At 35.9% G+C, this 24,882-nt stretch overlaps 1 protein-coding gene across 1 annotated transcript in view; it reads left to right on the top strand.

Annotated features, from left to right (window-relative positions):
• Mycbp2 (MYC binding protein 2, E3 ubiquitin protein ligase) overlaps positions 1-24,882 on the top strand; it is a 328,854-nt gene that overhangs the window by 291,093 nt on the left and 12,879 nt on the right. Inside the window, 14 exon segments of the mRNA XM_023709607.1 lie at positions 1,110-1,270; positions 3,153-3,309; positions 3,665-3,889; positions 7,504-7,569; positions 10,302-10,541; positions 10,780-10,869; positions 13,332-13,412; positions 14,743-15,009; positions 15,685-15,968; positions 17,345-17,441; positions 19,127-19,246; positions 20,832-20,933; positions 22,628-22,756; positions 23,293-23,425. Of these exon segments, the coding sequence (XP_023565375.1) occupies positions 1,110-1,270; positions 3,153-3,309; positions 3,665-3,889; positions 7,504-7,569; positions 10,302-10,541; positions 10,780-10,869; positions 13,332-13,412; positions 14,743-15,009; positions 15,685-15,968; positions 17,345-17,441; positions 19,127-19,246; positions 20,832-20,933; positions 22,628-22,756; positions 23,293-23,425 (2,152 nt within the window).

Genomic DNA, 24,882 nt, shown 5'->3' on the forward strand with positions numbered 1-24,882 from the left:
ATTGAATGGTATTTATTTTTCCTAAACGACCACAGTTTTTGGCAAAGAAATCTTAGAAAGTGCTGACCTATTGAAATAGAAAAAACAATTGCTATTGCTTTTAGACATTTTTACCTACAGTATTTTAAAGTTACGTTTTTTTTTTTTAAGTGACATTTTACCCCCATTAGATAATAAGCTTGCTTTTATTTTCTGCCTTAGAAGGACCCATGAACTCCCTCTCTTAGTTATCTGATCACACAAAGCAGGAACAGTTGGCTTGAGCGAGGAGGAAAGCTACGCCAGCTCAGCCTGCACCCTGTTCTGGCCCCATCACCTCCTTCATCACATGTTTGCTCTCCATTCTCCCCCTTGACTCAGGTTCAGGTGCAGCCTCTTTAGCTCCTGTAGTTTTGTGCTTCCTGCAACCCTGGCTTTAAAATGTATCTACGTTACTGAGTACTCTTTGAGGCTCCTTTTTGAACCAGTTTTACTATAGATGATTTTGATAAGGTTTTTTTTTACTTTTAATTTTTTATTTTTACATTATGTAATAATTACATTCCTTGTAAGGATGAGTTTCTTGATATTAAGAAATGTCCTTTGAGAATTTAAAGTACTGTAATAGTTTTCCAATATAAATGTTCTTCCAGAGGTAACATTATTAAAAGAGCCATCTGACTAGGGATTTGAATATGGAACAAAATCCAGTACCTGTTTTTCTAAACTGTGATCCATGTGACTAAAGGAAGATTTTTATCTAATACATATACAGATGTCATGTGAACAAGTGCTAACCCCAACTGCTACACATATGGTATTTTTTATACAGAATTATATGCATACACTATACATACACTCACATGCTTTGTATGTACACAACTGTGTATATATGTGTAGACATACAGATTTATTCTAATAGATTTGTGAGTATACTAGAATACATATCCATTGTATTCATTTCATTTTTGTTGATTTTATTTGTGAGTAACCCTTTTTCCTAGAAATAGAAGTATAGTTCAACAATGTTACATGTGTACTGGATATGGTATAAGTATACAGAATATTCTTTCATGAAGAAAGCTCTGCAGCATACAAACTAATAAATTTGCTTTCAATTTCTATTTTAGGAAAAAGATACAAGAGTGTGTGAACATCCACTCTCAGATATAGTGATTGCAGGCGAAGCTGCTCATCCTTTACCACATACATTTCACCGTTTACTTCAGACAATCTCTGATCTTATGATGTCTCTCCCCAGTGGCAGCTCATTGCAGCAAATGGCGCTAAGGTAATTTTGTATCTAAGTATTGTAGGTCCTGTTAGCAAAGATATTTTATGGAGTATTCAAGTGCTAAATGCTTGACAAACTTCTTTAAACAGTCACAGAAAATCCCTACATTATGTAAATGATGCCTGCCTCCTTCCTTCCTGGCCTTATGTAGAATTAGCCTTCCTTTTACTTTTTGCCCTCAGTAAAGCATGGATAAATATTCTTCTTGATGCTATAAGTGATAATCCTACAATCTGGCTTACTTTTCTTTCTCTCCTCCTCAAATCTCAAAGTCATAAAAAAGAGAAAAGCAAATTAAACCTTAGGAAAAACTAGAATTTTGACTTTTAAAAGAATCTTCAGAAAAATGGATCCTAGTTACTCTGTACTTGGGTCATATACCAAAAATTAACCAAAACAAAAGCTTTTACAATACATTGAGGTCATCTTTGCAGTACACTAAAAGCATCTCAAGGCATTGGAAACTGTCTTCAGAGTAGAAGAGACTTGTTCCCTGGCTTTGTGCATATCACCAGCTCAAAATCTTAGCTGAAAGCAAATTAAGTTAATCCTGGCACCTGCTTCTGGGGAAAACAAGTCTTGTGGGTCCAGCCATTGGAAGAAACTTTATCTTCTGGGTTCTTCTTGCCAAAGGGTTGTAGTCTATGATTCCTCAGAATGTTTTACCCTCTGATCCTCTTGGGCATTAGAATCTCTGGCACAGTTCTAACTCAGCTGCCTTGTCTTTAGCAAGGAGCACAGTAGCTCTCAAAAGATCAGAAGCTCTGAGATCTTATCCAGAAAATTTGCAGTATTCCAGTCCTGCTGTAGGAAGACAGCAAGGTATCCCTGTGCCTCACATGCCTATGGGAGATGAGCAGTGTCAGGCCCGACTCTGCCACATCCCCATGGCCCCCGAGTCATTTAGGACAGAGGGGCAGAGTTTCCACCGAGTGTTCTCTTCATTTTCTGTCCAATCGATATAATAAGCAAGCCCCTCCCCCTTTCTTTTTAATTTTTGTAGTTCATCTGTCTGAACTTTGGCTATTGTGCATTCTGAATAATCACTGTCAATGCTTGAGACATTTCTTGTACTCAAGTTGAAGGGACTGTTGACTTGAGGATCTTGGCAGTGACCCCAAGAACAAAATGAGGAAGAGCCCAACTGTAGTAATGTAAGGGTTGTGGTCCAGTTTTTTGATTCCACTCTTTTTGCTCCTTGATTCTAAAACTACACATTTCTTATACATGAAAACAAAGAAAAGGTCTGAATTGTTTTTAAAAAATAAAAACGGACCCCAGTTACATATAGACAATTTTAAAACTACCCTGAGGAATAGCACATAGCTTTAAAGTGGAATCTGTTCAGAATTTGGCATTACTTTTAGATTATGATTATTAGCAAATCTACACACTAGAATTTACCTAAATCTTCCATTGAGTTATATAGCAAATAAATTTATTGAATGATTGGGGGTTTATATCCCTAATACGACCAGTAGAATAGAGGGTTTTTTTGTCGTTGTCATTGTGCGCAAAATGCATTATGTTCTAATGAATTAATATGAAATTAACACATAGATAAATTTGAGAAGTTGTCATAGTTACTGTAACATTTATCTACACAATCATTACTGTTTTTACTTCTTAACTTTGATCTTCTTATCTTGAAGAACTTAAAATGGGTGAACTTTCCTTAGAATGTAGCTTGTTCTAAAGAAATTACTGTTATTTCTAAAAACAAAGCTAATAATGATTTTAATCTTTACATTTTAAGATAATAATCTTACTAGGCCACATTTTCTTGTAATATTAGCTACAAAATAGAGTAGCTACTGTAGCAATTCCTTAGGTATTTCTGGGAAATATTTCACATATGGCTTATATGTTGTCTTTTTAGATGCTGGAGCCTCAAATTCAAGCAATCTGATCATCAGTTCCTCCATCAAAGCAATGTCTTTCATCATATTAACAACATTTTGTCAAAATCAGATGATGGAGATAGTGAAGAGAGTTTCAGCATCAGTATTCAGTCTGGCTTTGAAGCAATGAGTCAGGTCAGTCATTTAATAGTTATCGTTCTCTTGTTCTAATGGTAGTCAACAGTGTGTTATAAAAGAGATTATACGTTATCATAGTTTTTTTTTTTTGCTGAACCAGGGATTGAACTAGGCCCTTGGGAAGCATTTATTCCACTGAGCTATCTCCCCAGCCAAAGTCAAACCTTTTTTTTTTTTTTTTTTTTTTGCGGAACTGGGGATTTGAACTCAGTCCCTTGCGCTTGCCAGGCAACACTTACTCTAGTGAACCATCTCCCTGGCCCCCCATAGATAATTCTTAATCACAGATCTGTTATCTCATCATAAAGACTTCTTTGGGGATATTCTGAATACTTACACTTGTTTCTAATAGGAGTTATGCATAGTTATGTGCTTAAAGGACTTAACCAGCATTGTTGACATAAAAACTTCAAGCCGACCGGCTATGATTGGCAGTTTGACAGATGGCTCCACAGAAACCTTTTGGGAATCAGGAGATGAAGATAAAAACAAAACAAAGAACATCACTATCAATTGTATTAAAGGAATCAATGCCCGCTATGTATCTGTTCATGTGGACAATTCTCGAGATCTTGGGGTAAGAAAAGAAACTTAATTTATGACTCAGTAGCTCTTTTCAAGCCATTACTCAGCCTGTATTTTCATTTCTGAGTTTAGAAAAAGATTACTTGGCATTTTGCCCCCTGTCTTACTCCTTTCGTATCATTGGACTAATACCTAACACTGACAACTTAAAGAAGTTTATTTGGTTCACACTTTAATCCATGGTTGGCTGGCTCCTGACTAGGAACAGCATGAGAAGGATCTGGGCAGAGGAAAGCTGCCCGCATCATTGTAGCCAGGAAACAGAGAGCGAGGGAAGAGATATTTACCACCCCCGCCACCCCCAGGACCCACTTCTTCCTGCCAGGCCCCACCTTCCAAAGAATGCTGCTGAGCGCATCTGTGATTCCACAGACCCACTGATGAGAACTTCGGCCCTGTGCTCAGTCGTCTTCCAGAAGCCCCACTGGTGCACCCTTGAGGCCATGGGGAACACTTTCGATACAAACCATACCACTAACTACACAACATTTGTATACTCTTCATATGTTACATCTAAAACCAGACTATTATGTAGGGACTTAAAGTTTAACATATCAGTACTTGATGAAATATACCTGTTCCTTATTATGCCTAAGATGTTTGATATGCAGAGAGATAGTGAGGTTAAGCTTAATAGCCTAAGTTGTTTGATAATAACAATAAGCTTGTCTTCTGGATGGTTAACAACCTAAGTCTGCAGAACAAAATTAGAGAAAAAGGAGGGCTACAAGGAAAGCCAACATTTTGGCCCTAACCGTCTAAGGTCAATTAAGACTCAGGACATATGTGAACTTGTACTGTAACGTCATGTAACTCGGTAGTGTCCCAAATTTTCTGATCAAGGAGATTATGGCGCCAAAGAGGAAAGTGATCGTTGATGTAGAGTGGGCCTAAGGAGAGTCACATGGAGAGAAAACACTCTCTCAGGCTTTCACAGAGAGCACATTGGCCAAGCAATGGCCGTGACTCATCCACATGGCTGCACTGACAAAGGTTCTACAATCTGAGGTACAGGATCTCAGGATAAATCCTGAGGGGATTTCACTGACCTTCTCAGACCAAAAAGCTACAACTCTTGTTGCATAGGTCCTGCTTTGCCTTGGTCTTAACCATCCAGTAGAAAAGTATGAAGATGAAATATAGGAAGGAAAGCCATGCTGTTATGTTGATCTGTGGGGGACTCAGGTCAACAATTTCTGATGTTGCCAGTTAAACAGAAGACCCAATGCTATTATGGGCTACTGGACTCTTTTAGAATATTTTGCTGAGTTTACACACCTATAATATTCAAATAACGGAACTTAGCAAAAAAAGGGTATACAGATGAATGTCCGTTTTGTATCTGTGTATTCAAAGTGGTTAGGATAGATATATAGTTACATTCTCTTAATGAATAGAGTGATTTGTTCTAATGGTGTTTGTAAATAGGATCTCAAGTCCGCATCTTGTACAGCAATTAACCACTAAGAAGAATGTATGCAGTGTGTTAATTATGGAAACTGTCCTAGCGATTTGATTTGAAACTGTCTCATTGCTATTTGTTTATCAATAAAATTATGGAAAAAAATAAGTAAATAAATACATAAAACCAGATTAATATGATTATGCACATTATGAGCTATAAATTCTACAAGGAGGTCTGATTACATATATACCATGATTACAGCTGAACAAAATAAATACAGTTTTTCTTTCTTTTTGGGAAGGGTCTACAAGGTGTTCAGGGTCTCACTACTTGATCGTACTCATAGCGCTCCACCTGTTAACAGCCTCCCAAGAGCTGAGATCACAGGTGTGCACCACCACGCCCAGTCTCAATTGCCATATCAGTGCACACCCGGGGGGCAGGGCTGGCTCAGCAGGCCTGGGGATTGAACCCTGGCCCATTGAGCTATTTGGTCAGCCCTGAAGTTTTTTGGTTTTTGGTTTTTGGTTTTTTTAATGCCTTTGTTTAGGCTATTTCCTTGGTCTGGATATATTCCTCTTACACTCTCTTTATCTGATTCTCTCAAGATCTCTAAAACTCAACAGAGAAATTCTCTTTAGCTAATTTCTCTATAAAAATTACTCTTTTCTCCACTAGGTTCATTTTTTTTCATATGTTTTTAAAGGAAAATGATTTTTATTGGTACAGTTTAGGCATGCATAATGATCAGTGCTCACTTTTTTTTATTAATCTGATGGCACATAATATACTTGGACCTATAGTATAATTAACTTTGTTACTCCTACTCCTCAGTATGCAGGGAGGAAAAGAATTTCCTGAACCAATTTAGATAATAATGGTTTATATTCTCCCTATTCCTAGGCTATCAAACATGCTTTGACTGAGTTAAGCACTTTTTCATAAAAGGCATAGATCAAAGGAAAAGAGTCCTTACAAGATCTAAGAAAATAGCAACAACTGACAAATTGTTATTCTTCTGCCCTCAGTTCTTTGGGAGAGGATATTTAGAATTATTTCCCTCACAGTGGTGATAACTTGCTAGCAGATTTACTTTCAATGAATCTCCTTGCATAGTTGCCAAATTACACCCATCCATTTGTATATTTCTTTTTCCAGGAGGAATCAGAGTGGTAAGTTGGGTCTCAGGTAACCTGGATGTGAAACCAAGCATAGCTGTGTGGCATGTAACCCGAGTCCTCCCTGCCGTCCACTGCCACCCTAAGTCTAGCCCTCAATGCAAGTTCACTTTTTTCCTGAACAAGAAAAGGCTGCTTAGCTATATATTACAAGCTTCTTTCCTCTTCAGACTCAAGACTGAACTGGTTCAACTGTTTTATCTTAAGAAATATCTAGTGTAATAATTCAAAACATTTTGTGGCTAGCTGGCTGCTTAGTACAAAGTTATCTTTGACTCATGGTACATTTTACACCAGGGCATGCTGTCCCTCAGAACAAAGATTACAATCAACTTGACATTTTTCTACTGTCTAAGGGGAAATAATCATAAAAAATTCATTTATCATCTGTGTTCCCCAGACTGCCCACGAAGGTGCCTTCTGCACAGCATTTGTTGACAGGAGTTGCATCAACCTATAGCATTCATCATACAAAGCTCTCTGAGGAATTACTGTATATTCTTGACATGCTTTACTTAAAACTTAGCTCTGTGGCTCTAGAGAGGACATGACTCGTATTCATAACTTAATGTCAATAAGCTTCTCCTGTTTGATACCTTTTTTGTGTTAATATTTCCTAGTGAGGCAGATATTTTACAGGCCTATAAGAAACTGTGACATTCCTTCCTTTTGATTTCAAAAGTACTGAAAATCAAGCAATAAGAGTGTGATATGACGGACAACAGAGTTCTTAAAAGGCCACATAAAGATGCAAGATTTGAATGTCTAGAATTTAGATAAAGAAGTCAAATATCAAACTGAGAAAGCACATGACAAAAGGGTACAATGTGACATAAGATAGAGTTTATGAGAATAAAACCAGAGATGTAGGAATTAATTGACTAGATGATGTGAGGTCCATCAGTTAGGAAAGAACTATTATAAATAGGCAGAAAAGTTTATGTAGCATTGATAACTTGTAAGCAATCATTGTAGGTACTGAAGCAGGAATACAGAGTAACTATTTTAAATTGTTTGTTTTAGAATAAAGTTACCTCAATGACCTTCTTAACTGGCAAAGCAGTAGAAGATTTGTGCAGAATAAAGCAGGTAATTATACTTTCATCATTAAATGTTTTTCTGTCTAGGAAGAAACTTCTGCCTTCACTGTTGAGCTTTAGTTTTGGCATACTACCAAAGTACTGTAGGAAATCACTTAGTTAGAAAACACTAATTTGACAACTGGTCTATATTAAGAAATGTAACAAAAACAACCATCTCAGTTCCAGCAGATATCTCACAATTACTACCCTAAATCTGCAGTCATGAGCAGTTATGTTGTGCCTACAGTCTAGGATTCCCTACTTCTCTACAAAGACTCAAGGTATGGCCGGGGAGATAGCTCAGTAGAATAAGCACCTGCCTGGCAAGCTCAGGGTCCTGAGTTCAATCCCCAGTACCACAAAAAAAAAAGACTCAAGGTGCCTTAAAATTTATCATGGATCTGATTCACAACACTTTACCTAACATACTTTGTAGGTAAAAGGTTTGTTACCCTCCAGCCTAAAAAAAATATGTCATTTACAACACTGCAGCTGTGTGCAGGTTGTAAATCAATTTATAAACTAACTGTAGAATAAAGACAGCTTTATGTGGGACATGCCTCCCTTACATACTTTATGAAACTTTGTCCAATCTGTTCTTGTGATGTTACTTTATCTCCCAAAAAGTGACCAGTTTACGGGTGGTGGTGGTGGTGGTGGTGGTGGTGGTGGTGGTGGTGGTGGTGATAATGGTGATGATGGTGTTTCAAGCTATATTGAAAGAATGGAGAGAATTCCTTATCTTCCCAAATTCTCTCTGTGTCCTCTAAGATAATGAAGTCCCTTTTCCTTTATAATAAAGCCCCTTTCCCTTTTCAAAAAAAAAAAGAAGAAGAAGAAAGAATGACTTGAGATTTTAGACTTAACAAATAACATATTTTCAAATTATAAAAAAATGTAGACTTAAGTTTACAGACCAAAAATTAGAGAAAAGGAAGGGCTGCAAGGTCAGTAAACATTTTGGCCCTAGCCTTTCAAAGTCAGTGAGGACTCAGGACACAAAGAACCTGTACTGTAATATCCTGTAACTCAGTGATGTCCCAAATTTTCTGATCAAGGAGATTATGGGGCCACAGAGGAAAGTGATCGATGATGTCGAGTGTGCCTAAGGAGAGTCACATGGAGAGAAATCATTCTCTCAGGCTTTCACAGAGAACAAATTGGTCGAGAAATGGCTGTGACTCATCCACATGGCTGACACTGACAAAGGATCTACAAAGTGCAGTACAGTGTTTCAGGATAAATCCTGTGGAGATTTGACTGACCTTAGCAGATACAAAAGTTGCATTTCTTGTTATATAGGTCTTGTTTTATCTTGATCTTAACCATCCAGCAGAAAAGTATAATAACGAGGTATGAAAAGTAAAGCCATATTAATATGCTGAGTTGTAAAAGGCTCAAGTCAACAACTTCTGACATTGCCAGTCCTATGGATAACCCCCTACTGTTATGGACTGCTGGACTATATTGGATTATTTTGCTGAATTCATGCACCTACTATATTTAAATGGCAATGGAATACCCATCTCTGACAAAACTAAACAAAAAAAAGGGGGTACAAATGAAGGACCATTTTGTATCTGCATATGCAAAATAGGATAGATATACAGCTACTTTCTCAATTCAATGAGAAGAAAGATTTGTACTAATAGTTTGGACAGGATATCATGTCTGCATTTTGTACTATGAATAACTACTGCAAAGACAACAATGTGCAATGTATTAATTATTGAAACTGTCCTATTACTCAGTTTTGAAACTGTCTCATTGCTGTTTCTTTCTCAATGAGATTTTTTAAAAAATTTAGCAAAATACCCTACTTAGCAACATAGTATTCACACTTAATGATCCCTGTAAAGCTTGACATCAAAAATTGAAATGTTTATATAAATCATGTACTAGTCCTCAGATATCATTTCTTGGTTTTCAGCCAGTGTGAGAAGAATATTAGAGCCAGGGAGATAGCTCAGCAGCCTAAGCATGTGCCTGGCAAGTGCAAGGATCTAGGTTTGATCCCCCGTACTGCGTGCCGTACCCACCTCGCGCTGAGCCAGCCACCAAAACCAGGAGTGGTGGTGCACACCTGTAATCCTAGAACTGGTGAGGCTGAGACAAGAGGATCACTATAAATCTGAGTTGTGTAGCAAGACCCTGTACCACATAAATAAATAAACAAGAAACAGTTTTAATTTCATTTTTGGACTAGTGTCAATAACTATTTTAAAGTGTATTAACATTTTTATATTTGAATAAAAATAGTCAATGAAATAAAAAGTAACCATAAACTTAAGTATTTTAATTTTTATATAAAATATACTAAGTAACAGCACTCTGAAAACACATCTCTTGATAGAGCTTTACTGTGTAGATACACAAAGGCGGACCACATTGCTGATACAGTGTTTCTACCAACAGTCAGCATCAAGGACAGTCATGCAAATTGGTGGTAGTGGTTTTATTCTCATAACCTGAACTAGAAGAGATATGGTGGTCAGGACTGGATGTTGATTTTCAATTCCATCAGTGTGAAGTTTTCAATTTGCATTAACTTCAGTTTCTCTTATATTATAGCTCCTACAAATAATGTTACTTGTTCTCATGGAAATTAAACACTGTAAAAGAAACCTAATAACCTTTACTTTGTGTCCAGCTTTTTGTTATTTGTGTTACTTATTAAATATAGTAAAGTGACAAGTGATTCAGCTGTGTCAGGCTCCTGTTCCTCTTCTACTCAACCAGGTTGATCTGGATTCCAGGCACATTGGTTGGGTAACAAGTGAACTTCCAGGAGGAGATAATCACATCATCAAAATTGAATTAAAGGGCCCAGAAAATACACTAAGAGTTCGACAAGTAAAAGTCTTGGGTTGGAAAGACGGTGAAAGCACAAAAATTGCTGGCCAGATTTCAGCTAGCGTGGCCCAACAAAGGAACTGTGAAGCTGAGACACTACGAGTATTCAGACTTATAACATCTCAAGTAAGTGTAATTCCTCTGCATTCTAACAGGATAGACTTCTCTAATGTATTTTGAGAGTGCAACAGAATATTTATAAAACCAGAGGTTTCTGGCTATAAATATGGCTCATTTTTACATCTCTTAAAAATTGTGGTATATAGATAGAATAGCACATGACAAAACCTGCAGAATCAGCTAATGAGACCTGTAACATTCACAGTGGTAATTCATCTTCTTTCTCATGTGCCTACTTCATCAGGTATTTGGAAAGCTCATCTCTGGAGATGCAGAGCCTACCCCTGAACAAGAGGAAAAAGCACTTTTGTCATCACCTGAAGGAGAGGAAAAAGTATACAATGTATTTATTTGTATTCTAAAAATTTATTTCCCTTTTAAAACCTCCAAATGATATAGGGGAATGAAACTCCCAACCTGAAAGATACTTAGGATGAGTTTGTGTTCTCTAAAACCAAAGAATGAATTTTAGGAACTATGGAGGTTAAAAGCAGAATATATGTATTGAAGGAAGCAAAGTTTCTGTCTGAAAGAGGGACAGAAAGGGGCCCAAGAAGGCTGCCTAAGAATCTTTCTAGAGGTTTTTTATAGAGTGAAACCATGAAGGTGGAAAACACAGGAACTCACTAGAGGAGCATAAGGTGGGACAAAACTGGTCAACCAATAAGATCACAAGCACAATTGCTGAGGTAAAATTGTTTAAATCCAGGACCAAATGGGGAAGTGCATCATGTAGCAAGTAGGCATGAATATAGAACAAGACTCATTGTGTAGGCGGTTGGGTTAGTGACTCTTCCTAGCTCCTCAAGGTGAATAGAGGTCTGTTTAGAGCATCAGTCCCTGGTGTTTATTTTTAGGGAGGTAAACAATTATTTGATCTTTTCTCTTAAGTTTGACCCACAGCAGGAGTGTCTGTCCCTCCTACATTTGCACTGCATTTTGTCTTCCTTACTGGCTCCTTCTGAGGGCCTAGCCTTGTCTGACTGTCTACTATATTTCCATCTAATTCAGCTGCCTATAACATTGGTGAATTCACACGTATACTCAGTACATTCCTATTAAAATAACTGCTCTCAGGGGCCGGGGAGATGACTCAGTGGAACAAGCGCTTTCCTGGCAAGCGCAAGGGCCTGAGTTCAATCCCCAGTTCCGCAATAAAAAAAAAAAAAAACCTGCTCTCTGTAGTGTTCTTGAAATTTTGTCTTTAATGCAATAATTGTCTATTTTTTATTTAAAAATTAAATTCAAGTATAATTTGAACATTGTATCTAAGAAAAAAAAACCATCTTGTGTTATTGTGTTATTATACTTATAAAACCTTGCAATAATATATTGAGTAGAATTGGTTGGAGCCAACATCTCTGCCTGGATGTGAGTCTTAAAACATTCAGTCTTATACCATAAGAGTGATGTTAACTATAGATTGTCTTGTGAATACCCTTAGTTGGATTAAGAATGTTTGCTTCTATTTCTGTTTTGCTGAGAATTTCAGCAAAAAATATATTCTTACATATATTTTCCATTTTTTTCAGCAGAATAGTTGCTGTGTTGCTCTATGCTTTAATCAGTGTGTGATATTAGCTTATGGGTAATTTGTTTCTCTAATTAAAAAAAAGATAGGTTTTGAGGATGATAACTAGGTAGTATAGTGCTTCTTTTAGGAGTGATGAAAATGTTCTCAAATTATGACCAATGTACATGTCTGTGAATATGCTAAAAATACTGAATTTGTATACTTTACATAGATGACTGGGATGGTACATAGTCAGTCTCACTTTTTTTAAAAAAAACACACAAAACGAAGTGAAAATAAGATGAAATGACTATCATCTACAACTATTTTATTTACCTATTCTTAAGTGAGCATCAGTAGTTCTGTCTTTCAAGTAATTTGTTTCATCTAAGTTGCTGAATATTGGCATAAATAATACACAGAATATTCTTATCTGTAGTGATGTATCTTCTTTTCCTCATTTTGGCAATTTGTGTATTCATTCTATTTTCTTGAATAGTATGGGAAAAGAATCATCAATATGATCTTTTCAAGGAATCAGCTTTTTGTTTTATTGTTTCTGTAAAGAAAGGAGGAATACAGAGCCCAGCTGAGACCACCAGGCTTGTGTAAAGGCAACATGGTGGGGAATTTATTGTGCCCAGGAACAGCAGACAGAGATGAAAATGCTGCCTGTGGGGAGTAGGGCTTGAAAAAGGCAAGGGACATTAGGCAGGAAGATCTTAGGAAGCATCAGTGGTCAGAGTTCTCTGGATGTCCTGTGCTTGGTGGGCAAAGTCCTTGGGATATCCTGTGTGAATGTTTAGGTGTAATTCGGATGTGCAGGTGCTTTCAAGAGTCTGTGTGGCATCTTACCTCTTCTGAGACATCCTTCACTAAGAGCAATCCCAGTGCTGAGCTGAGAACAGGTTGGGTCCTGGGAGAATCATATCCAAGTCAGGCCATGCAATTTACTCCATTATGTTTTAGTGACACTGGTTCCCATGATTGTTATTTCTTTCCATCTGTTTGCTCTGGGTTTGGTTTATTTCTGTTTTCAGTTTATTAAATTTCAAGATTAGATGATAAATTTGAGACCTTTTCTGAAATTTAATTCTTTTTATAGCACTTGGGCTAATGAGAGATTTCTTCAAACTTTATTCTTCAACTTAGTATTATTCATCTCAATTTAAAATAAATTTATCTGGAATATATCTGTGTAATTATACCCCAAAATAATGTGAAATATTACACATAAACATTTTCTTTAAAGAGCTTACTTTTTTTTCTTTCTTTATGTGAAGGCAACATCAGATGCTGACCTAAAAGAACATATGGTTGGAATCATATTCAGCAGGAGTAAATTGACTAACTTACAAAAACAGGTTGGTTAACAGCCATCACATTGTCTTTGTGAGTTTTTATTTTTAAGCTATAAAATATCTTCTAAAATTTATTGAAACTTTTTATGCTGGATCTTTTATAAGCCCTGTTTAATGGAACTGACTTGTTTTAGAGAGGAATTACATTTTTATACTGAAATCACTCTAAGATTTTGTCATGAATGTAAACTTTCTTACCTTGTTATTCTTTGTTATTTCTCATTTGCAGGTAGATTGCATTATCTTGATTACAAATACTTAGCTGTATCAAATTTTATTTTCATTTTCTTGCTGAGTAATTACCATAATAATGCTAAGAAAGCCAATGTTAATGTTTTTAAATATAAGTGGGTGGGAGGCATTGCTAGATTTTTCATAACATAATGCTCAATAACATAAAAATAGCACTAAAGTCAACTCAAAATTAATTTTCTAGTACCCTGTAACAGTGAGGGTCAATCATTTAGAGTTTTCAGTGGTACCAAACAGCCAGTTACACTACATGGATCATAGTAGGTAACTGCTACCCTTTCAACACCATTAAATCTTTTTCATTAACAACATAAATTTACTTGTACCTTATCTAATGGTGTTTCATTGACTTTTAGATGCTTAGAAATCATAAAAAGAAAAGCTTCTGCCAATTATAATTACTATCAGTTTTAAAGAATCTTATGAGTAGAAATGTGAAACTATGAAAAAAGTGCCAGGCCTGGCTGGCCTGCGTGATGGCACACACCTGTAATTCTAGCACTCAGGAGGCTGACACGGGAGGATTGCCTCAAGTTCAAGGCTGTCCGGGGCTACATAGTGAGTTCTGGGGCAGCCTGAACTATACAGTGAGACCCTGTCTCATAAATGAATAAATAAATAAATGCCGTAAAAGTAACAATTTGTTGTTTTGTTTTATAGTTTGAAGTGGTGAATTACTAGGAAGGGCATTAGAATACACTATTATCCTTATAATAGTTGATTACAGTCATCAGATTTTTGTCATATTTGCTCTAGTTTTATGTATTTTCCCCTTTTTGGGGGGGGGGGTGCTGAGTTATTGTTGTTTTCATTTTTTAAGACAAGGTCTTGCCATGTATCTCAGGCTGGCCTTGAAGTTATTGTATACACTAGTCACCTTCGAACTCACAGTGATCCTCCCGAATGCCAGGATTACATGCATTTGTTTTTAAAATTAGCTAAGAGAAAGACATGGAGCATTAACTGGAAGAATATTAAATGGAGCGTGAACTTACATTCTTCTCCTTTTGTTGTTGTTGTTGAGTGGTAAATCAGACTTACAAAAATGTGTTTTTAGCTTTTCTGTGTTGTCTTCACATAGGTATGTGCTCACATTGTACAAGCCATACGCATGGAAGCCACCAGAGTGCGTGAGGAATGGGAGCATGCCATATCAAGCAAAGAAAACGCCAATTCTCAGCCAAACGATGAAGACGCCTCCTCTGATGCTTACTGCTTTGAGCTGCTCTCCATGGTTTTAGCACTGAGTGGCTCTAACGTCGGTCGGCAGTATCTGGCTCAGCAGCTTACTCTGCTTCAGGATCTCTTTTCCCTGCTTCATACTGCCTCTCCTAGAGTCCAGAGACAGGTGACAGCATACCACTTACTTTTGTGCTTCTTTGTTACTTGAAATACAGAAATCACAAAACAGAGAGGTTGGGTCTTGTAGCTTAGTGGTGGAGCACTTGCCTAGCATGCATGAGGCTCGTGTTGATTCCCCAGCATCATGAAAAAAAAATGAACAGCAGTAAAATTTACAAGACAAAGAGAATCACCACACATGTTGAAGTGTGTGGATTTCTATGTTTTATTTCATATTTGGGGGGGGCCTGTGTTTTTTATTCTATATTTTATTTTCCACTCTTTGTAATCAAAGCAATGAAGAAATTAAGAACAAAATATGTTCCATTTTATTGATGTGTTATAATAAAGAATATGTCTGGCAACTGATTATTTCTTAACATGAAAATATATAATGTCATGCAGAACAGATCGAAAATAAAAGATAAGTTTTTTTTTTCTTGCAGCCCTGGGTTAGTAATTACCACTCCAGAAATTAAAAAGTATTTAAAATGTATTTATTTCCTTCTCAAAATGAAAAATAGTATTTAAATGATATTTCTGTTCTTTTTATAGATTTTGAAGTTATAGAAGATAGCTTATATTTTCTATTAAAAATATCAGAAATTTTATGGTAGCTTGCACATTAAAAATATGAAAACTATGAAACATCAATCTTTAAGTGGATTTTTTTTCTTAACAGGTAACCTCCTTACTAAGACGAGTTTTGCCTGAAGTCACCCCCAATCGTCTGGCCAGCATCATAGGAGTGAAATCTCTCCCTCCCGCCGATATCAGTGATATCATTCATTCAACTGAGAAAGGAGACTGGAATAAGCTAGGTATTTTGGACATGTTTCTAGGGTGCATTGCCAAAGCACTCACCGTGCAGCTAAAAGCTAAAGGAACCACCATCACAGGAACAGCTGGTACTACTGTGGGCAAAGGAGTTACAACAGTCACCCTTCCAATGATTTTTAACTCCAGGTTGGTCATTGCTTCTGTTTTAGTAACAAAGAATTAAAACATCATTTCAAATTCCACTTTGTCCTCTTACTCACCAAATGTTATCAATAAATAATTTGCCATGTATAAAAGGAGTATCATATGTATCATTTTCATTTAGTGGAGAACAGAAAGTAAACTGAATAGATAAAGTGAGAATGTTTGACAAAGATTGTAGACTACTACCTCATCATACATATATAAAAGTCAAACTTAGTTACATGTTATATATTTTTTTACCACAATAAAAATAACCCTGCCTGGAATCAGGGTAGGGAGTTGTAAACTTTGCATCAACTAAAGCTTTATGTATATTTCTTTTAAAACCCTCCAGGACAAATTATACAGTATTTTTCTAGTCTTCAATTTAGGAAATAAATCCTTCCTCAAAAAAAACGTAAAACCTAAAAATTTAATATAGGAAAAGAATTACTGATTTAACTATATAAAAATGAAAATTGAATGATATTATTAAAATGTTTTAAAATATAATCAATTATCTTTGTAAAATATTTAAACCTGAATAATAATAAATTAATGATTAGCCATAGTATTAGTATCCTGCCTGTAAAAGAGCAAACAAGCAATAAAAAGTTCACTGATAAGACCACTCAGTCCAAAGAAAAGAATTTAACAATGAAAGATATTTTATCTTAGAGAAATGCGAATTAAAGCAGTTGCAAAATATCTCTGATGCTTTGGCAACATTATAAAGGCATTTTGATCTGTTATAAATTGCTGAAGCATTTTTGGATGTCAGTTTGATAATATCTTTGACCAATCAATTCTTCCTCCAGAAACTTTCATTTCATATATGCCTACAGAGATATCTGTACAAAGATGGTCTAGAATTGTGTGAATCGTAAAGAATTAAAGATGTCTCGAATAGTATAAATTATATAGCCAACAATGACAATAAGAATGTAACACCAGAATGTTAATCATAGTATCATTTTCTGCATATATGTGGTCTGGATAGAGGAAAAAAAATGTCAGCTGATCTAACTAAGCAATAGTCTACTTAGTCATGTAGTAAGTTTATATTCTGTCACAAGTTCCATATTATCTCCATGTGCACTAGACAACTCCCCTGTGGTCCACAGACTATGCTTCAAACATCACTGTTCTAGAAAAATGTGTGCAAAAATAATGTGTAAGCTGGTAAATAATTGAAACAGAACATAACTCAGAATAGCACTTTCTTGAGATTGAGGGAAAAATTGGATGTAATATTTTGATTAACTATTTTTAAATGTTTTAATTCTAAAAATGTTTGCTGAAATAACAGTTTTTTCATTTATAACAACTATCGAACTATTTGTTGGTTTATGAATGCTGTTGTTTTTTTGTTTTTTCAGTTACCTTCGACGAGGTGAAAGTCATTGGTGGATGAAGGGTTCAACTCCTACTCAGATATCAGAAATCATTATTAAACTTATAAAGGATATGGCAGCAGTAAGTCCCATGTTCCTGGCAGTTAGAGCAGTGAGATGCAGCAAGAATCTTGCTAACACAATGAACAATTTACCTTGTGTAACTGATAGGACAAGCAAGCATATTACTATTATTTTACTTAGAGACTATTTTTAATCCTGTACTATTTATATTTTTGATCATTGATATAAACTATGTTCAGTTCAAATTTCTCAATTAATTTACTTGAGAATTGTTACATAAGACTTCAGACACCTTAAAATTTAGGTAGATTGTGACCTGAAAAAGAACCTCTATCCCTCCCAAAAAGAGGAAGAGGAGAAGGAGAGACAAAGAGAAGCTCTGAAAAGTGGGAGTCTTCTATTCTCTTCCATCATCATAGTTCATAAGCCCTTCATTCTTCTTCACTAATATCCTACAGCACTGTCGGTAAGATGTCAGAGTTAGGGGGTAAATCTAAGAGTGATGAGAACAGAGAATTACTTCTCAGACCAACTGGTTTTTATGAATTTCTCCATTGAGTCAATTCACTCATACACTATTGTATTTCCAGGAAGCAGCCTGGGGAACAAGTACTACAGAACATACATCCCCAAAGTGGCAGTGTGAACTTAAGACATGTTTGAGGAGGATTTAAACTGCCCTTTAATGGATTTATAATATGTGGATATAAAAAAAATAATAATAAACAGGATATTCTCAGGGGAAAAATGAAATTCTATAACTTTTCTCAACACTGTGGGCATTTTTCTCCATATTTATGGCTAATAGACTTTCTTAGGATGTTCATTAGATGAAAAATCTTAGGATTTTTATAGTATACTAAATTATATAATAGTTAAGTGTTGATGCTCATAAAAATCAAAATAGCAAATAAATTAATTTAAACACACCTGTTTAAACACTAGAGTCCTCTTGGATTCTAATAATAGTCAGCTGGCTTAGCTGTATATATTTCCTGTTAAATAACATTCCATAGCCAAAATTTCTCAAGCAGAGATACTGTAGTACTTCCATTTTTATTCAAATATAGGTGAAAATACCCTTAATCTCTATTAAAAAAAAGAATATTGGATCTTAAATTGTTTTTAATCTTCTTTAAATCATCAAAAATAGTGACTAGAAATTGATTTTTTTTTTTTTTTTTTAGAGAGACAGACAGAATGGTCCTCATTATGTAAATGAGACTTGGAATTCATTTATGTAGCCTAGGCTGGCCTCAAATTCAGGCACACAATCCTCCTACCTCATCCTCCTAAGTACTATGATTACAAGTGTGCACCACTACACCCAGAAGAATTTGAATTTTTCATAGGACTGTAAGGAATCTTTTTTTTTAAATGTATTTGGTACAGAGTCTCACTATGCAGCTTGGACTTGTAGTGATCCTCCCATTTCAGCTTTCCCAGCACTGAGATTACAAGTGTGCACCACCATGCCCCATCTTCTCCTGGGGCAGGGCTGTACTGCATGTGGTACCCTGGATCAAACCCAGTCCTATTACTTGCCTAGGCAGGCACTTAGACCACTGAGCTATCTCTGCAGCCTAAGAATTTTGAGCTTAAAAGTCTGTGTCCTTCTGTCTAAAATTAATGTGGTGTTGTCAGCTTATCTTTTCTTTTGATGAGAGACATTATTTAAAAGAAAAGAATTTATTATGATAATATTTCTGGTTACTTATTAAAATATTGTGTCTTGCTCACTAGGGTCATCTGTCAGAAGCTTGGTCCCGAGTGACAAAAAACGCTATCGCAGAAACCATCATTGCCTTGACCAAGATGGAAGAAGAATTTAGGTCCCCTGTGAGATGTATTGCGACAACTAGAGTAGGTGTTTTTTGATTTTTGTTTTTATTTTGTCTGTATCATTGTATGTCCTTTTTTAGTGCTGAGTTTCAGCAACAAATTTAACCAAGTGAATCCACAATTTTTACCAAATAATGTACTTATCAAAAAATAAAAAGGGATTTTTTTTTAATGAATTATGAACTAAACATGGTAGTCATTACCATTTACTGTTAGGAGTGTTCTTTTTTTTTTTCTTACTTAGGAATCCAAGGATATACTAGTTTAATAAAGCTAGATAAATCACATTATATATTTATTATCTTCCTAATGACCTATGTATTGTAACTTACTCCAGTAGAGTAGCATTATGTTGTGATCAGCTGAACATCCTTTGAGAACAAGGCCACTTTCCCCTTCATGTGGCCCAGTTGTTTACAATGCAAAACCTTATACAGCTCATCTACAGAGCTATATAAGGTCTTTCAAAGAGCAAAAGCACTTGTCAGTGGTAGAGTGGGTCAAATCTTTAAGAAAGGAGCATTGCATTCTTCAGATGGAACGTCTATTGTGAGTTTTAACCTATATGATTTCATGTCCCATATAATTCCAAAAGCAAGATTGTGTTGAGTCAGACAATGTGACAACATTAGGAAGAAATGACACTGTTGGAAATTGCTTAGGTTAATTCTCAGAAGTCTGAAAAAGAAGGTAACTTGTGCTTTCCTACATTCAAGAAAGCTAATTTAAACTGTCTTGATAGTGAGTATGACACTGGAAGCAAGTGTTTTTTATAGTAATCCTTTTCAACCACTCAGAACTTCTTGTCTTTAATTCTACTTTTTTGTTTACTCTTTGCATTATTTTCCTTTTGTTGTTGTTTTTTCTGTCCCTATTTTACCATTTCTTGCTCTTCATACCCAGTGATGCTCACATGCATTTGTTAAAATTAAGCCTTTTAAATGTTTTTGTTTTTCCATTAATGAAGGAATATATCATCCTATATAAAAACTGACACCCGTTAAGCCTCAGAAGTTTTAAACTACTTTTCAGGATAGTTTTCTAAATTTTATTGGTCATTTATGTCTGACAAAGTTGACCAAGTATAGTACTAAGCCCTTCAAGGAAACAGAAATTTCCAAGGAATTGTTACTATTTAGAAGAATTTATTATATACCCAACTACTCATGGAACTATGAACAAGTAAATGGCCATTTACTACCTTCTTTAGAATTTAATGCCGCAGGCAGATGATACTGAATGGAAAAATATGCAGCGGGCTTTGGTACAATAAAATTAATGTGCAAATTCATTTATTTTAATACATGAATGGGTTTACATAGTAGACAAAAGATAATTTCATGTGTCAGAAAATAGGATGGTTCTTTAGAGAAGCAGTTATTTGTTTAGTACATATATGAATGCCTACTGTGTATGTGGCACATATGACCATATGGCCACATCATGAGAAATGTGCCACATCACGAAAGCTGCAGTGCTGCCACCAAGTGTCTATATTTCCTGATTCAGCCAGCCATTTATTGAGCAGTTATTATGTGTTATGTAGTCAGCCTTTTCTACCTGTCTCCTAAAATCTCAGTGGTCTAACAGTTTTTCCTCTCAACAGCTCTGGCTTGCTTTAGCATCACTGTGTGTTCTTGATCAGGACCATGTAGATCGTCTCTCCTCAGGCAGGTGGATGGGAAAGGATGGACAACAAAAACAAATGGTAAGATCAGAATTATAAGAACTTGAGCCAGGGTTGTGGCTTAGTGGCAGAACACTTACCTGGTATACATACAGCACTAGGTTGGATCCCCCGCACTACAAAAGTTAAAAAAAAAAACAAACCCTGGGCCTGATGGTGTATGCTTTACTCCCAGCTACTTCAGAGGCTGAGGCAAGAAAATCACAGGTTGAAGGGCAACATGGGGGAAGTAACTTGGCTGCAGAGAACTTGACTATTATTTTTTGGGCCCTGGGCTCAAAAAAAATAATCTCATCTCACAAGTCTATTTTACTTGGAGTAATATTATATTAGAAACTTTAGGGAACTTAATTATATAAAAGAGCTTTCTCCTTTCTTGTGTGTATCTTTTTAGTTTGTGGTTTGGTTTGGTTTTTTTTTTTCTTTGAGACAGGGTTTTGCTATGTTCAGACTGGCCTTGAACTCCATGTGGCCCAGGCTGGCCTCAGTCTTCAGGTGATCCTCATGGCTCAGGCTCCTGAGAGCTGGGATTAGAGGTATCACCACCACATCTGACAACTTCTGTCAGTTTTGCACTACACCAAAATGTGTTCATAGAGCTTGGGTGTAACTCAGTGATAAGAGTCCATAATTAATGTGCAAATTCCTGGATTTGATCGGTAGCACCACAAAGGAAAAATAAGTATTTGTAGCTACACTCTGATTCTGTTTATAGAATTAGTATTAAAATCTGATTGGTCTTACGTTAGGAAGAAATACAGTAGAGAGGCAGTATAAAATACTTCCTAGTAACAGATGTACTTAAAATAGGTTTTCTGGATGTCTGGAAGTTCACTGAAAGAGAAAATATGTAGACTACTTTGAACATTTTTATTGCTCAAGCTTGAAAAAAATGAATCATAATGCAGAATGTTTAGATATGTAATGGATTGAATATGAAAAGCAGAGTATACATACATGTTCATTTTACTAATCACTGAATCTTTAAAGTACATTAATTTGGATTCTGAGATTTTCCTGAATAGTACATTAATCTCTGAGTAATTTAAAGTGATTTTTGTACTTAAGTATATTTGTCATAATGCTTTTTAACACTAACCTTAAAAAGCTTAAAATCTTAATAGATTTTAGAATAAGTCTGCTGTTGTACAATCATGTCTTGGTACTCAGCTACTTTAAAACTCATCAAATTTGATGTTGCACACATTCTGTCATGAAAATTTTGACCTACTGTTCTTCATTTCTTTGATAGTAAGTGCACAAGCTAGAACTCTTTGATGTTACCTGCCTCAGGAATCACTACCCTTTTTCCCCAAAACAATTTGTTTGGCACCTGTCATTTCTGGTCCTCATCATATCTCTTTAAACTGATTCATGATGAGTACCAAGAATGTAGGGCCATGGAGATAGCTCAGTGGTCTAAGCACCTGCTTAGGCAAGTGCAAAGACCCAGAGTTGACCCCAGTACCACGTGCCATGCCTTCCCCGCCTCAGGTGTGCTGAGCTGGCCACCAAGACCTGGCATGGTGGCACGCACGCCTGTAATCCCAGCACTGGGGAAGCTAAAATAGGAGGATCACGAGTCCAAGCTATGTGGTGAGACCCTGTACCAAATACATTTAAAAAAAAAAAAAGCACAAATGTAAATAAATTATATTGTTTGTATGAGTGTCTGAAGCTTTAATTTGATATAATATGAAAATGTCTCCTTTTAGCCAATGTGTGATAACCACGATGATGGTGAAACTGCAGCTATCATTTTATGCAACATATGTGGAAATCTGTGTACTGACTGTGATAGATTCCTTCATCTTCATCGGCGAACCAAAACTCATCAAAGACAGGTAAAGATTGCAGTCTTTTTGGCCAAGCCAATGTCTGCAGCATGAAATCTGAAATTGAGCTAGTTTTGAAATAAATATGTGAGCCAGGAGTGTTGGCCCATGTCTGTAATCCTAACACTTGGGAGGCTGCAGCAGAAGGATTATTGTGAGCTGGGGATGGACCTGGGCTACAAAGTGAGCTCAAGGCCAGCCCAAAATACATAGTGAGACCCTGTCTCAAAAAGACAAAAAAAAAAAAAAAAAGAAAGAAATGTGGGAAAGAATGGAGAAAGGGGGGTTGGGAATCAGTGCTTTGGCTGAGTTCCCTTCTACATCCTTTAGCAACTGTGAAGTGACCAAGTCGTTTAACCTTTCAAGACTTCATCCCACATTTATTACAATGAGGGTGGTATAATGATTAAAAAAAAAAAATTGGAAGTATCTGAAATTTCCTATAGAATCGAATAAATGAAAACAACTAGTAATGGATAATTAGAATTTTATACTTCTGTCAGTAATGAATGAATATATTTTCTTCTGCTTTAATGAAACAATAGGTCTTCAAAGAAGAAGAAGAAGCTATAAAGGTTGATCTTCATGAAGGTTGTGGTAGAACCAAATTGTTCTGGTTGATGGCACTAGCAGATTCTAAAACAATGAAGGCAATGGTGGAATTCCGAGAACATACAGGTAAAAGAGGATTAAAGATTGTGTCATGTGTTTTAAACACAGAGATTGAACATACCTACTAATTCTGACAAAATTAGGTATTAGTGCATCTAATATGAAGACTTTCGCATGATTTTTCTAACATATAATCATAATGTTAACCTCTGTCAGTAGTACGTTTGTTAGATCCAGGTGTGTTCTATGTTGGAAAGCACATCCAACTGAAAGCTCAGGAAACCTGACTTGCCACTGTGTGATCTCAGCAAGCCTTAAGCTCTCTGCAACCCATTGCCCTCATTTTATAAAAGAGACCGCTGCACCTTGAACAGAATTCGTGTAAATAAACATCACTCCCTCTGTATTAAACATTGCTGTTGATATTGCCTTCTAATTTTATTGGTTGCAGCTTCACAATAAAATTTCTACATTAATCACTAAGATTCTTTAACTGTAAAGTTGTATGATTTTATGGTATATTCTGACGTTTTTAATAGATCTAGTACTTCTCAAGATTTTCTGATTGGCAATACTACCATTGATTGATAGTAAAATAATTAGCAAAGTTGAATAGGTGTTACTTAGAACAAAAAAAATAACTTATTTCTAACTTCATATTATATTGAATCACATAATTCTCAATGTTTCGCTTGGCAGCAGTCTTCCATGTATCTTACTGACTCAAATCTCTGATGTTGGAGATTGATAGAAACCTGAAAAATTGTTTGATCGGTTTTCATGCCTATATCTTGTGATATGAACAGTTACTTTGAAGATAACAATATGAAATGTGCTACATTGTTAGTCTGCTACAATGTTGTTTTGGAATGTTATTCCATTGTTTTTATTCTTTATTTTTCTTTTCTTTAAAATAAAAAACTTTTTTAAAAAACCTAGAAAAGCCTGAATAACTCTTACGTGACTGGCTTTTCACATTATAAAAGAATGGCCATCTTTTCTCAGCTGTTTTGTTTTTGTTTTTGTTTTTGTTTTCTCCTATAAACTGTCATTACTATATGTGGAAGCAGTAAATGTTTTAATATTATACTTCCTTGTATTCATCATATGAACTGTCTTTTTAAGAAATCTTTTCTGTAATTACTGTAATTCTTTATATTAATATTTAAGATTTGTGTACCTATGTTTAAAAATGAACTTAGTCATTTTCAGGTATTTTTCTACCTTTTTCCTATTGTTTTATTTTTCTTTTATAGTTTCTATTCTTCAATATTTTAAACATTTAAATTCCTTTTCAAATACAAGAGTTAAGGGGCCAGCGAGATAGCTTAGCAGACCAAAGTGCCTGCTTGGGCAAGTGCAGGGACCATGGTTTGATCCAGGCACCACAGCACCAGCTCTGCCCCCAGGGCAGCTGAGCCAGCTCCAGGGGGGCAAAGTGGCATATGCCTGTGATGCCCGCGCTAGAGAGGCTGAAAACAGCCCAAGCTGTGTAATGAGACCCTGTAGCAGCCAAACTCATA

The sequence above is a fragment of the Octodon degus genome, unplaced genomic scaffold (assembly GCF_000260255.1).
Source record: "Octodon degus isolate 3935 unplaced genomic scaffold, OctDeg1.0 scaffold00013, whole genome shotgun sequence".
In the NCBI taxonomy this organism is placed as follows: Eukaryota; Metazoa; Chordata; class Mammalia; order Rodentia; family Octodontidae; genus Octodon; species Octodon degus.